Source organism: Telmatherina bonti (assembly GCF_933228915.1).
Source record: "Telmatherina bonti genome assembly, chromosome: 15".
NCBI classification, from domain to species: domain Eukaryota; kingdom Metazoa; phylum Chordata; class Actinopteri; order Atheriniformes; family Telmatherinidae; genus Telmatherina; species Telmatherina bonti.
This window is the reverse complement of record NC_136613.1, coordinates 6,039,849-6,055,206: the sequence shown is the minus strand read 5'-3', so window position 1 is coordinate 6,055,206 and position 15,358 is coordinate 6,039,849. Positions and strand designations below refer to the sequence as shown.

The 15,358-nt window shown below is 42.3% G+C and overlaps 1 protein-coding gene across 1 annotated transcript in view; it reads left to right on the top strand.

Annotated features, from left to right (window-relative positions):
• Nucleotides 1-9,442: 9,442 nt before the first annotated feature.
• Nucleotides 9,443-15,358, top strand: part of satb2 (SATB homeobox 2) — a gene marked incomplete at its 3' end in the record, with an annotated part of 61,422 nt that continues 55,506 nt past the window's right edge. The window contains exon 1 of the mRNA XM_079253979.1: nt 9,443-9,647. Within this exon, the coding sequence (XP_079110105.1) occupies nt 9,476-9,647 (172 nt within the window). The 5' untranslated portion in view covers nt 9,443-9,475. The remainder of the gene's footprint in view (nt 9,648-15,358) is intronic.

The following is a 15,358-nucleotide window of genomic DNA, read 5'->3' as shown; positions in this document are numbered from 1 at the left end:
GCTGTTATCTTGAGAACATACTCATGTTTATGTGCCAGCAGGGCTCCTAATACCCCCCCCCTCCCCCCTCGTCTTTTATCTGCGCTGCAGAGCCAAGCATTAACCAATAGCTTGATAACCCTGCTATAAAAGTGGATGTAGAACGGGAAGTGTAGCGCTATCTGTGGAAATTTCCCTGGAAGGGACGCCTCTCGGCTCTGCGCTGCTATCAGGGCTCATGACGGCGTGCAGCTCGCTCCGACGGCGTCTGCTTTGTGTGTGAAAGCGTCAGCAGGCGGTCAGGGCAGCGTGGAGGCGTCTGCCGGCTCCGCAGGTCAGTTTCAGATCTTCAACATTTCCAGAAACTTCGTGTTGCTCTGCTGATCGGGTTGGAAATGTGTGTGTGTGTGTGTGTGTGTTCACTGCTTCCTGTACGGTTCAGAGTGGGACCATGTGAAGGTGTGTGTGTTGTTTCTGCCCTTCTGGTTGCAGAGAAGTGAAACTAACTTTGCCGTTTGGGCTGCGTCAGCCTGTGTGTGTGTGTGTGTGTGTGTGTGTGTGTTTACGTCTCCCAGCTGGACACGGTGTTTACAGGTGTGTTTGTTGTCGCGTTGTGCTCCTCTGTTTCTCAGGGTGTGTCCGCACGTCTTGTCTTTTTGCTCTGCAGTCTCGTATTTGTTGTAATAATGTGGAACTTGATAGCGGCTCATGATGAAAACACCAGAAAACTTGGAGGAGATCGTCTTCGGCCGGACTCCGCCATCAGCAGGCATCGGCCAACGCTCCTCCGGCGGCCAATAAACCGGGTCGTGACCTCTCCCTTATCAAAAAGACATTAAAGTTGGTTCCCGTCTCCATGGCAGGCATGCAACAGCTCCTCTTATCGCGTCTTTATTAACTGCTCTGACTGTCACACACCTGATAAACATGCAGCGCAGATAAAATTAGGATTTGGAAGATAGCGATCTCCGTCTATCTGTGTTGCTAAACCCACGATGTGAATGTGAGCCCGAGGCGAACTGTCTGGAGCAAAGGAGTTATTGCTCAACATACCTGTAATAATTACATGAAACAGATTAGCATTTATCAGCACACACACAGGTTCACACACCGAATATTTACACCACTCGCCGGGGATTTCACATAAAAAACCTGAAATTCACGTGTGTGTGATGAACAAGCTGAAGATTAATCTGAACTGATGTGAATCCATGAACCTGTAATGGACAGGAAACGGTGGCACATCTGGGCCAACGTTCCCACTACGACACACAACCGGACCTCAGCGGAACCGTTTCTAATGTCAGGCGATTAATGGTGCATATTTGTCCTGTTTCAGCTCAATGTTAGGATGGAAGATGAGTCTGGAGGGGAAAGAAAGAAAGAAATATGCATTTTAATTTGCTTAATTAGTGATTTAACTTCACATTATCCTGTTTTTAAGCTTCACCCTGCCTGTGGTTCAGGAGTCGCTGCTGGTTTGAGCCAACTTTGGTCTTTATGAGGTCAAACAGCAAAAGCTGAGAGCATAACAACATTATATTTGAGGGAAAGACCCCAGCAACAAACCTTTTTACCCCTTATATTTACATTTAGGCTGTTGTTAGAGGAGCCTGTGTCTTTTCCTGCTGGTTGCTGTCTGATTCCTTATTTAAAAGGTGCTTTATGGGGCAGATTATACAAGATTTAATCTTCTATTTGTTCATGTATATACATGTAAAGTTAAACTGAACATGAAATGAACAAATAAATTCTCCTCTTCATGAGGACGGCTCAGAATGAGGTCTGACATTGTTGAAATGAGATGTCACCTTCATGGTAGCACGTCTCTAAAACACCACCTGCATCCGTGGTGCGTTCACAGGAAACCAAACACTAGAGCACATCGTAGAGAAGTACTGGTCAGACTGGATGCAGGTGTTGCCGTGTAAAGATGGAGGCAGTGACCTTTCTGTCCATCTGAAATAAACTGGTGCGACGTTGTCTAGTCCGGCCTGAGGACTCCTGAGTATCTAATAGGACTGGACGATTAATCAGATTTTAATCTCAGTACGATCTGGGATTCCAACGATTATTTTTCTCTCTGCAGTTTCCTCTCCTGCTGTCTTCAGCTGCTAATTGAGCGTCTCTGGCGTTGCAGCGCTGTGCTGTAAACTCCTCCCACAGCCGCTTTGCTTTCATTCAGACACTGTTGCCAACTTGGAGACTTTCTTGCTAAATCTGGAGACTTTTTTTTGTTAAAAGCGACAAATCTAGCAGCTTTTACTGGAGTTATTAGAGACTTTTCTGGTGTTTTGGCGACTGACTTGAAGGCACATATTGTTCTGCAGTTACTGTAAGGAAGGAGCAGCGGGAGCCTCTCCCGTCCTAAAGCACTCCCAGGCGGCCAGTCTCAGTCGGCTCCGGCTGCAGGTCCATGTAGAATAACTGCAGTAGGTTGTGGAAGTTCACCTAAACATACTTTATACCATTGTCAGTGACAACTGGCTGCATTATTTTCCTATACATAGTTCGGCCAGTTACACACGGTAATAACCCTCCGTTACGGGGCGTTACCATAGCAACGCGTTAACCAGCTGGTTCAGATCAGCCATCTTTTAACAGGTGAATGAGAGAAACGCGCTGCAGCCTGACAGCCATTGTTTGGTATAAAACGTATAAAATAGTTCCTATATAAGCGGTAAAAGCGGATTAAATAACTCGGAACCGTCCATTAGACGGTTATAATGCACGACACGGAGTCTAGAACACCACGACACGCAGCGATGTTTATAAATACTGGATAATCGTGTTAAATAATCGAGATCTCAGTTTCAGTCAAAATAATGGTGATTATAATTTTTGTCAGAATCGAGCTGCCGTAGTATCTAACGACGACTTCTGTCCCCGTCCTTTCCACTCTGAGACATGTTTCCCAATAAATTCTTTACATTATTTATGATTTTCTGATGGTTTTTGGACCAAACTTGTGGCCAGTAGCTCATTCTTATTTGGAAAGACAAACAAAAAGGCTCATGCTAACTTTTAGGGATGTGAATCTAACAACAACTCACGATTCAATTTGATGCCGATTGATGGGGCGACGATTCGATTCAGAATCGATTCTTGATTCAAGCAGAGTTTTGATTCATAATCATTACTCTCAAGTAACAAAAGGTGCTAATTTTCCAAGTAACCTCATTCTTCTATAAGCTAGAAAGAACTGAGAAATTATTTTGGGACAATTAGATTTAAATCGCGACAAGTACAAAACTTTCTCTGCACGTAATTTTTCTTAGTTTTAATAAGGAAAAAAACAACACAGCAGCCAGACCATCATTCTGCTGCTATAATGCTCAAGAAGACGAGTAAAAAGATCAATAAAAACAATAAAAATGGCAAAAATCTTAAAATGGATTATTTTTGTTTATGTGAAAAAAAACTTCTTTGACAAAAATATTGATTTCATAATTGTGACGCAAAAAAGTCCTGATTTTTTTTTATTCCCCATTCCTACTACCTTTATACCCAGTCCTGGCACCCTTACCTGCCACCAGCTAATGTGATGAAGAATCTTCCAGAATTGTTTAATTTTACAGAGAACGCAGATGCAAAAAATTTCAATTTAATTGATTAATTTTAATTTCATAAATACGACAAAGATAAGATGAACTTTACTGTCCCAAAAAATTTTTTCGTTTTAAACATAAAAGAAATAAAATTGTAGCACTCATCAGGACACAGTTTCAGACACACTGAAGACAATAAAGTGTATGCGTTCCCACAAAACAATGTTATGGCTCAACAAATTAAGCTAATTAAAAAAAAAAAAGAATTTTAATAAAAATCTGAAATCTGAGAGGAAATTTAAAGCCATAAAAATTCTGGTAAAAGTACAAATGAAAAAAATAGTCAGTGAATACACTGAAAGTCATTTCAAGATATAAGACTTAGATTTAAAATATTGTAGATTTAAACAATTTCCTGATTTTTCTGGAAATAAATCTTTAAAAAAAAACAAATCTATGAACCCTTTCTCATCAACTGGCTTTTATTGTATTATTTAGTTTTATGAGTTAATCTGCAGCTCATGTTTTTAATCAAAACTAATTTGTCTGAAGTCACCGATGCCTAAAGTTAAATTAAAGTAACTAAAGTCCCGCATATCGTCATGCATGTGGCAGAATTACAGAAACATATTTCACCTGAAACTGTCTTATCACTGACTCATCTGATATTTGAGCCAAATGCATCATCAGGTTGTAAAGTTGTCTAAAAAAAACTGCAATAATCACAACAAACGAAACATTGTGTCTTATTTAATAAACAGAAACTCAAAGTGCTGAAAGTGTGTGTGGAAGAGCCCACACACACTGAGGCTTCTCCCTATCGGTGCTCTGATTAACTGATCACCATCATTGTGAACTCATATTTAAATGTTTTGGAGGAAAGACATCAGAAATGATCTTATAAAAGCAGAAGCTGCTGCTGCACATCAATCTGAGACGTGTTATCAGGACATTTCCAGTCCATCTGGAGTCCGTCGTTCCACAGTGACAAGGACTACAGACAGACAACAATCACCCGACACGTTCAGCCCAGGAGATACATCTCAGACTGTCCAGGCCACCGTTAGCATGTTAAATGCTAACGGTAATGACAGTTAAGGGTTGCAGGAGCCGCGCAGCTCAAGTCTACAAGCTGCATCGGAACAAACCACAAGACTTCAGGAACGAAGTCCTCCAGACAGACCAGAGCAAAGTGGACATGTCTGGTTAGCAACGCCTCACATGAAGCGTAAAGCACGGCGGCGGGAGGATAATGATCTGGCCTTGCAGTGTCTGAGTGGAAGAACGATGTGAAGGACTGATCGCGGCTCATAGAAAGAAAATACTAAATATTTACTTTTCAGACAGTTTTCACTCGAATCATGAAGTCTCTTCATTATGTTCTTTATTGTTTATAAAAAGTCTCATTTCTGATTTCTTCGGTGAGACAATAAAAAACAAGCCTCCTGTGGCCGCTGCTGACCTGACCATGACTCACCGCGGGAACATTTGGACATCTTATCGCAGGGATTCACAGAAAAGCATAAAGGTGCAGAGCCTGGATAAGATTCTTTATCTCTTAGGTCAAATGAAATGTAATAGAAGCAGGATGTGAGGAGAGATGCTGAGGATCTGTGTGTGCGTTTGTTGGCTGAGATGAAGAGATGTCGGCGGGTCTTGATAGGGATCGTCAGCGGAGAAAGCGGGACCGGACTTGTTGGCTGATGAAGTCAGATTCTTTTGGGGATTATGTCCAAATATGAGGAGGAGAATAAACAATAAACCGTGTAGTTTAACCCTTCAGGTGCAGAGAACTGGTGTTTTTCTCTTTTTCAGTCGCGCTTTATTGTCGCTACAACATTGTTAGTGGTTGGATTTATTTGCAGAGCCTCCCTTTTTTCTCAGCGAGCCTCGCTCTGTGAGTTATAGCTACCATGTACTCACATTTCAGCCCGCTGCTCTCCACGCTTTGAACTTGTTTTGTCTTTTATTAAACTCTGCCACTCGCATTTTTGGCCTCTGCCTCCCAGACTTTTTAATCACGCCGGAGCTAATGGCTTTAATTTATTATTCACTTGACATTTTCCCTGAGCTCTAAATAATTCTCAGATCACGAGTTTATTTGCTTCTTTTGTGGTGTTTTCCAGCTTTGCTGTTGTGTAAGAATGAGTGTGGGTATATAGAAGGTAGAGACACGAGGAGGAGGAGGAGAAGGAGGAAGATGGATAGAAACCACTTTAAAAAAGAAAGAAAGAAATAAACAGCATCTTTCGTCCAAAGTTACAACAGCTGGAGCTGCAGAAATATTAAAGAGCAGAGGGGAGTGGAGTTCCTAATCAAGCGCTGTGGAACATTTCACACTCGAACAATAACCGTAGATTCCCCTCATTCGTTCTGGTGGATTTCTGCTCAGTGTCACTCCACAGAGAGACCTTCTGTGTTTCTCACTTCCATGATTTCCATGCTCCGTTACAGTGTTTTCCACAGACTGACTCTGCTCTGTGAGGGTCACACATTGTCCAGGGCCTGGGGTGTAAATAAATGCAGTCCATTTGGCCAGAGTGAGCTGGCGCGAGTCCCCGTCAGGCCTGGTAATGCTTCTAATGGCATTACGCATATTAGACGCTTGGCTGACGCTCCATTATCAGAAAAAACTGACCCATGAGGATGCATGTGCATGCAAGGAGGTTGCATGTGATCAAGTCCAGCTTTCATCTCTTTACATTTTCCCCCAAAACAGCCAGACTTTGCTGTAATCATTTAAAGTGGCTCTGATCAAGTTTTATTTTGCCTTTTCCCTGATTTTCCAGTCCAGTTCTGGTACCCGATCATCTCCAGAGGAAATTAACTCGAATCTACGGGTCATTCAAGCTTAAAAAAGACTCCAAACTCAAGAGATGAACCAGTGTTGTCTCAACACTGAATAAAGAATTCAGCAAAGAAAACATTTTGATTTGGATCTTTAGGCTTTTTGTTACTGGCAGCATGTCCGTTGTTCTCATTTACATGAAAAACAGTCAAATGAATCAGTTTAACAGACAGAAAACGGGATTTTAGCACCACAAAGGTGATTTCTAAATGAGCTGGTAGCTGGAAACTCCCCATATCTCAGCATGGAGGCAGAAGCTGGACACGTGGAGAGCAAAAGAGTCGAGACAAAAAAACAGCTTCAGCAGATTAATGTGAAATCCAGCAAATACCTGAACCAGGTCATGAGACATCTGGACCTTCAGCTGATCCATTTGCTGTTGACCGGCGACTCATCAGAGATGGTCTCCATGGAAACGTGGCTGAAAAGCAGACATTATTAATGGGCGGGGGACAGGAGGCCTGCTCGAAAACCAGGTGCTCGCTTGCAAAGGAATTTGGTTCATTTCAGTTCCAGTGTGAAAGTAAAGATACCTTAAAGTTATCCAATACAGAACAAGGGACGTAGATCAACATGCTACTCTCCTGCTGCTCGTAGTGGAAAGATTCCTGGGAAAACTGCTTTAGGTTAGAACTGCTGAGTAGAAACAGAAACCTGCAGATACTTTGGAGTGCTCAAGTGTTTACTCAGATAGATGGATGGATGGATGGATGGGTAATATATGGATGGATGGATGGATGGATGGGTAATATATGGATGGATGGATGGATGGATGGATGGATGGATGGATAGATGGATGATTAATGAAAGGATGGAATGATGAATGGATGGATGATGGATGGATGGGTAATATATGGATGGATGGATGGATGATTAATGAAAGGATGGAATGATGAATGGATGGATGATGGATGGATGGGTAATATATGGATGGATGGATGGATGATTAATGAAAAGATGGAATGATGAATGGATGGATGATGGATGGATGGGTAATATATGGATGGATGATTAATGAAAGGATGGAATGATGAATGGATGGATGGGTAATATATGGATGGATGGATGGATGGATGGATAGATGGATGATTAATGAAAGGATGGAATGATGAATGGATGGATGATGGATGGATGGGTAATATATGGATGGATGGATGGATGATTAATGAAAGGATGGAATGATGAATGGATGGATGATGGATGGATGGGTAATATATGGATGGATGGATGATTAATGAAAGGATGGAATGATGAATGGATGGATGATTAATGAAAGGATGGAATGATGAATGGATGATGGATGATGGATGGATGGATGGATAGATAATGGATAGGTGGATGGCTGGATGGACGATGGATGGAAGGAATGATAGATAGATAGATGGATGGATGGATGGGTGGGTGGGTGGGTGGATTGATGGATGGATGGATGGATGGAATGATAGATGGATGGATGGATGATGGATGGATGGATGGAATTATAGATGGGTGGATGGAATGATGGATGGGTGGATGGAATGATGGATGGATGGATGGAATGATAGATGGATGGATGGATGGATGATGGAATGATAGATGGATGGATGGATGGATGGAAGGAATGATAGATAGATGGATGGATGGATGGGTGGGTGGGTGGATTGATGGATGGATGGATGATGGAATGATAGATGGATGGATGGATGGATGATGGATGGATGGATGGAATTATCGATGGGTGGATGGAATGATGGATGGGTGGGTGGATTGATGGATGGATGGATGGATGGGTGGGTGGGTGGGTGGATTGATGGATGGATGGATGATGGAATGATTGATGGATGGATGGATGGATGGATGATGGATGGATGGATGGAATTATCGATGGGTGGATGGAATGATGGATGGATGGATGATGGATGGATGGATGGAATTATCGATGGGTGGGTGGATTGATGGATGGATGGAAGGAATGATAGATAGATAGATGGATGGATGGATGGATGGGTGGGTGGGTGGGTGGATTGATGGATGGATGGATGATGGATGGATGGATGGAATTATCGATGGGTGGATGGAATGATGGATGGGTGGGTGGATTGATGGATGGATGGATGGAATGATAGATGGATGGATGGATGATGGATGGATGGAATTATAGATGGATGGATGGATGGATGGATGGAATTATAGATGGGTGGATGGAATGATAGATGGATGGATGGATGATGGATGGATGGATGGAATTATAGATGGATGGATGGATGGATGGATGATGGATGGATGGATGGAATTATAGATGGGTGGATGGAATGATGGATGGGTGGATGGAATGATGGATGGACGGATGGAATGATAGATGGATGGATGGATGATGGATGGATGGATGGAATGATAGATGGATGGATGGATGGATGATGGATGGATGGATGGAATTATAGATGGGTGGATGGAATGATGGATGGGTGGATGGAATGATGGATGGATGGATGGAATGATAGATGGATGGATGGATGATGGATGGATGGATGGAATGATAGATGGATGGATGGATGGATGATGGATGGATGGATGGAATTATAGATGGGTGGATGGAATGATGGATGGACGGATGGAATGATAGATGGATGGATGGATGATGGATGGATGGATGGAATGATAGATGGATGGATGGATGGATGATGGATGGATGGATGGAATTATAGATGGGTGGATGGAATGATGGATGGGTGGATGGAATGACGGATGGATGGATGGATGGGTGGATGGAATGATGGATGGATGAATATCTCATTGCAACTACAATAGAAAGAGTTTAAAATGATTAAAAATCAAACGTTCTCACCATCAAACCAGCGCCTCTTAAACCTGAAGCAGACCAGTTTTACAGCCTAAACTCCACTGGAGAGTAAATGAAAATAAGGATTAAACTGTAAAGTCTGAAACTGGCTAAACTGGGTTTTCCTGTTAGCTTTGATGGGACCGACACCAGTATAATATTTCAGGACATAAATGTCATAAATGTAGAGAAGATGAACTATATTAGACATGTCTAATTTTCTGTTCAACCCTTGTAGACACATTCTCTCTGGCTGGAGCTCCTCTGGGGGTGTGGAGGAGGATGGAGCGAGGAAGGGAGAGTCCCATCACCCAGGACAGTCCTGAGAGGAGGGGAGGCAGCCCAGACCTCAGCAGCATTCCGCCACCGGGAAAGAAGGGCCGACTGGAGCTTAACGGAAGCCCCACTGGGCCCCGCATTCGCCACAACGGAGCCCCACCACGGCCCCTCGGAGGTAGGGACAAAACAGACAGAAAAGTGAGACTGGGAGTGGTTTTACCGCGTGGAAGTGATTGTTGTGGCAGTGATAAGTGTAAGAGATTAGCATGGGTTAAATGACTCTTCCCACCTCATCCAGGAGGTTTCTGGGCTCTTACACACCAAAGCCAGAGACAGCTTTTGGCCCAGCTGTGAGCCACATCCTGGCCACGAGTTGAGTTTGGCTCCGAGCTCCATGTTTTCGTGTGGCGGCTCTGCTGGGAGAACCTCAAGCTGTTAATCTATAAGTCAGGAGGGAACTGTATAACACAGGCTTACCAAATAAAGGAGATTGCTCCACATAAACAAGATTTATACAAGTCACTCTGGCTTATCGATTCCTGCCTTCATTGTGAAAGTTCCTCTTTATGTGTGTGTGTTCGTGCATGTGCAGTTATCCATCTGTGTCTGTGTTGCCATGTTTGCAGGAATGTCTCGACCTTCATCCGTTACAGTTCTGTGCAAAAGTTTTGCATCTCTTTATATTCCTCCTCTAAGCAGACAGTCTCAATAATTTATCCTGATTTATGGACATATTTTAAAAGGTTCCTTTAGCTTCTTATTCACCCATTATCATCCCAGTCCTTCCACCTGTTTATCAAGGTACTTAAAACTGACCATCAAAGCATAAAAAGGCTCAAAATTCAAGGCATGAACCAGTATTGTGTTGACACAAAACAGACAACTTGGCAAAGAACCAGATTTAAATGGGATCATTAGGTTTTTTTATTCAGAAAAATATAAGGATGGATGGATGGATGGATGGATGGATGGATTGATGAACATTGGATGGATGAAAGGATTGATGGATGGATATATAAATGAATGGATGGATGGGTGAAAGGCTGGATGGATGGATAGATGAATATATGAACGAATGGATGGATGGATGGATGGATGGATTGATGAATGTTGGATGGATGAAAGGATTGTTGGATGGATGGATGGATGGATATATAACTGGATGTATGGATGTTAGATGAATATATGAACGGATGGATGGATGGATGAAAGGATGGATGGAATGATGGATGGATGATGGGTGAATGGATGAAATGATGGATGATGGATGGATGATGGGTGAATAGATGGATGGATAGATGAAAGGATGGATGGAATGATGGATGGATGGATGGATGAAAGGATAGATGGAATGATGGATGGATGGATGGATGATGGGTGAATAGATGGATGGACAGATGAAAGGATGGATGGATAGATGAATATATGAACGGATGGATGGATGGATAGATGGATGGATGAAAAGATGGATGGATGGATGGATGGATGGATGAGTATATGAACGGATGGATGGATGGATGGATGGATGAAAGGATGGATTAATGGATGGATGGATGATGGGTGAATGGATGGAATGATGGATGGATGAATGATGGGTGAATGGATGGAATGATGGATGGATGAATGATGGGTGAATGGATGGATGGATAGATGAAAGGATGGACGGATGGATGAATGGATGGATGATGGGTGAATGGATGAATAGATGAAAAGATGGATGGATGGATAGATGAATATATGAACAAATGGATAGATGGATGGATGGATGAAAGGATGGATGGATGGATGGATGGATAGATGAATATATGAACAGATGGATAGATGGATGGATGGATGAAAGGATGGATGGATGGATGGATGGATGGATAGATGAATATATGAACAGATGGATAGATGGATGGATGGATGGATGAAAGGATGGATGGATGGATGGATGGATTGATGAATGTTGGATGGATGAAAGGATTGGTGGATGGATGGATGGATATATATAACTGGATGTATGGATGTTAGATGAATATATGAACGGATGGATGGATGGATGATGGGTGAATAGATGGATGGATAGATGAAAGGATGGATGGAATGATGGATGGATGGATGGATGGAATGATGGATGGATGGATGGATGGATGAAAGGATAGATGGAATGATGGATGGATGGATGGATGGATGGATGATGGGTGAATAGATGGATGGACAGATGAAAGGATTGATGGATAGATGAATATATGAACGGATGGATGGATGGATAGATGGATGGATGGATGGATGAGTATATGAACGGATGGATGGATGGATGAAAGGATAGATGGACAGATGAATATATGAACGGATGTATGGATGGATAGATGGATGGATGAAAGGATGGATTGATGGATGGATGGATGGGTTCTCCTGCCATCTTTGATGGGAGTAATGTAGTGGTCCAAACAACAGGAGGATCGGACCGACACCAGTATCATATTTTGGAAGGAACCTTTTCAAACATTTCTTTAGCTTCTTAGTCACCCATTAACACCCCAGTCCTTCTACTTGTTTATCAAGGTACTTAAAACTGACCATCAACGCATAAAAAAGGCTAAAAATTCAAGGCATGAACCAGCATTGTGTCGACACAAAACAGACAACTTGACAAAGAACCAGATTTAAATGGGATCATTAGGCTTTTTGTCACAAACACACTTTTTGTTCCCATTTCTTTAGTTTCATCTCAGAAAAACAGGAAAAAAAAACAATTTAACAGACGGACAATAAGATTTAAGCAGCAACAAGCTGATTCACAAAAAGCTGTTTGCTGGAAAGTTGGTAGAAACAGTAGAGGACAGTTTAAAGAACAGGATCTGGACCTTCAGTTAATCCATCTAGCGGTTGGAAAAACAAATCAAAAAATCGATTATCGGGGTTTTTTTTGCTTCAAAATTTTCAAATAATTTTTTTTAATAAAAAAAATCTAAAGGATATCGTCACAGCCCTAACATCTACTGCTGACCGAAGCCTCGGACATGGTCTCCATGGCAACGTGGCTGTGAAGAAGCCGGGAAACCGGGAAGAAAAGCTGAGTGGAAACGGGTCACATGCGGGGAAGAACCTCCCCGGAGTCCAAAACAAAAGACATGGAAAGAGGAGCTTTGGAAAGTCCTTCAAGGATCCTGGAGAATGTCTTCTCTTTCCTGCTCTTCAGAGTTAGATAAAATCTGTTTCTGCTTCATACAAAGTATTTATACTGGTGTTTGTGTGCTGCAGTGAAATGCTGAACGATGTGTGGCTCAAGACGTTTGCACAGCAGTGTATTCTACATCCACTTCCTGCTCTTTGTCTAACTTACAAGTTACACTGAAGCCGAAATGACTTTATGAAAGTTCAAAAAGTTGGACATTCGTCCTCAGTTGTGTGAAAGGATCATGTTGGTGCGACCAAAGACAAGTTGATCCATTTTCATGCACGGCTAAGTTGGTATTAATAAGCGCGTTATGAGGACTGCTGTTCAGTCTGCATATATATGTATTTAGTCAGATGATGAAGACGAGATGCTCAAGTTGAAGCTGAGCATCAGGATGAGGAAGAAAGAAGATTTCAGGTTGTATTTTCACACACAACCATCTCCAGAGTTTCCAGAGAAGGTCTGAAGAAGAGAAAACATCCAGATGTTGATGTCAGAGGTCAGAGGAGAATGGTCAGACTGGTTGGAGATGATGTCCAACCAGTCCAGCCTGGAAGCAGATGGTCTCCAGCAGCAGAAGACCACAGCGGGTTCCCTCCTGTCAGTACGAACAGGAAACTGAGGCTACAATTCACACAGACTCACCAGAACTGGACAATAGAAGATGGAGAAACGTTGCTGGTCTGATGAGTCTCCAGTTCAGCTCCACATTCACATGGTAGGATCAGAATCTGCTGGAAACATCATGACAACATGGATCCATCCTTCCGTCAGGATCAACGCCTCAGGCGCTGCTGGTGGTGGGATGGTGTTTCAGAATGGCTGTGTTGGCTCTCAGTGTGCTTTCACATTGATTTTAAACACTTTAATGAGCCTTTAAATCTCTGAAAGGTTTTAGCCCAGAGTTTTTCTCAGACTTGCTTTAAGACTCTATTGTTGATCTGAAGGATGGGGAGCAGGACACATGGAGAAGGGGGTTTAAGGTCCAGTTAAACAGCCTTCCACAAGACCTAAAGGCAACTGGGAGTGTTGGTATTTTTAATACGTTCCTTAGTAAAGCTTTTGATTGTTTTTTAAACCATAACTTAAACAGCAGTGACTAGTTCACTAAATAATATTTTATCTAAATGTAATTTCTTTCTTTTTTTTTTTTTTAGTTTCTAGCTATGGTTTTGCTTTAATGGGAGGATGCCAGTACACCTGTCTGCATAATCTGGTTTAATGGATAAAATATTCCTTCTTTTTTTTTTCCATTGTTTATAATGTACAGCACATGACTTATTTTTGTATTAGAAGTGCTTTATAAATAAAGATTAGGGATATGTTGTTGTCCTGGTTTCGGACCAAAGTACATCAGAGACCTTCTGTCCCATTATGAACCCAACAGACTCCTCAGGTCAACCGGATCTGGTTTTAGAGTTAAAACGAGACATAGTGAAGCTGCATTCAGCTTCTATGCTCCTTATGTCTGGAACAAACTCCCAGAAAGCCTCAGATCAGCTGAAACACTCGGTTTATTTAAATCGAGGTGAAAGATCCTCCTGTTTTCAGCTGCATTTCAGTCGTTCTTATTTTAAAAAAAAAACTCCAGATCTGCATGTTTCTTTACTTAATATTATTTCTTTTTCCTGAGTTTCTTGTTTTACTTTTAAGATATGCTTCTTATTTTCTGTTTTATTGTCTCTGTGAAGCACTTTGAATCCCCCTGTTGTTTAAAATGTGCAGTAGAAATAAATTTTCCTTGCCTTAGTCCCAGCATGACCTGGTTTAACCTCCACAGCCGACCTGAGTCCTGCTGCTGACCATGTCCATCCCTTTCTGAGCACAGTGGAGCATCTTCTGATGGAAACTTCCAGCAGCTTTACTCTGAAACAATTCTTCCTTTTATTGACGTTCTCAGCCACGAAACGTCTCATAAATCCAGGATAAAAAAAATGTCCATTTGTCTTTAAGTTGGCAAAGTTGAGTCTAGAAGCTGGGAAAAAAAAAGAGGCAGGAACTGTTTGTTTGTTTTAAAGCCGTAAATCAAACAGGATGAAGACTCGGACTTAAAAGCTCACGGCAGGGTGGACATTTATAAACCTGTGGCGCAATAATGAAAATCGATCAATTTATTTGACATGATGTGGTGGTTTCATATAAACGGATGGCAGGATTTATGCTGGAATATTTCTGGGTTTTATTTTCTATCGGACATAAAATCTTTTCTGCGGGTTTGAAGAGCTTGTGAAGACAAATCCATCTGGAGCTTCGCAGACAAACGAGGAAGAAGAGGATGTAAAGAAGGATATGAACGTATGGACGGAGGAGGACGGAGGAGGACGGAGGAGGACGGGCTTTCCTACGCTGCTCTGTAATAAACGCTGCTTGTCTTTGAAGACAGGAAACTTGACGTGTCTCCTCCAAACCACACGGCTGCCGCGAGAGACGAGCCCACACACAAACACACATGTAGAAAGCAGACACACCAGCTTCTACGTTCACTCCCACTCTGCCAAAACACACACACACATCTTATTTTAATACCTCCCTTCACTTGTCCCGTACATATCAGAGGGATTAGAGGTTAGGCGTCCAAACCAGACCTTCCAGGACACTGAATGTCAGAGAAAACGGGCAGAAGGTGGAGACGGAGGCAGACGAGTGCCGGTCGGAGGGAGCAGCTCCATGTTGACAGTTATATTTCCCTGTTGGGGGAAATTCACTTACTTGAATTGGCACGG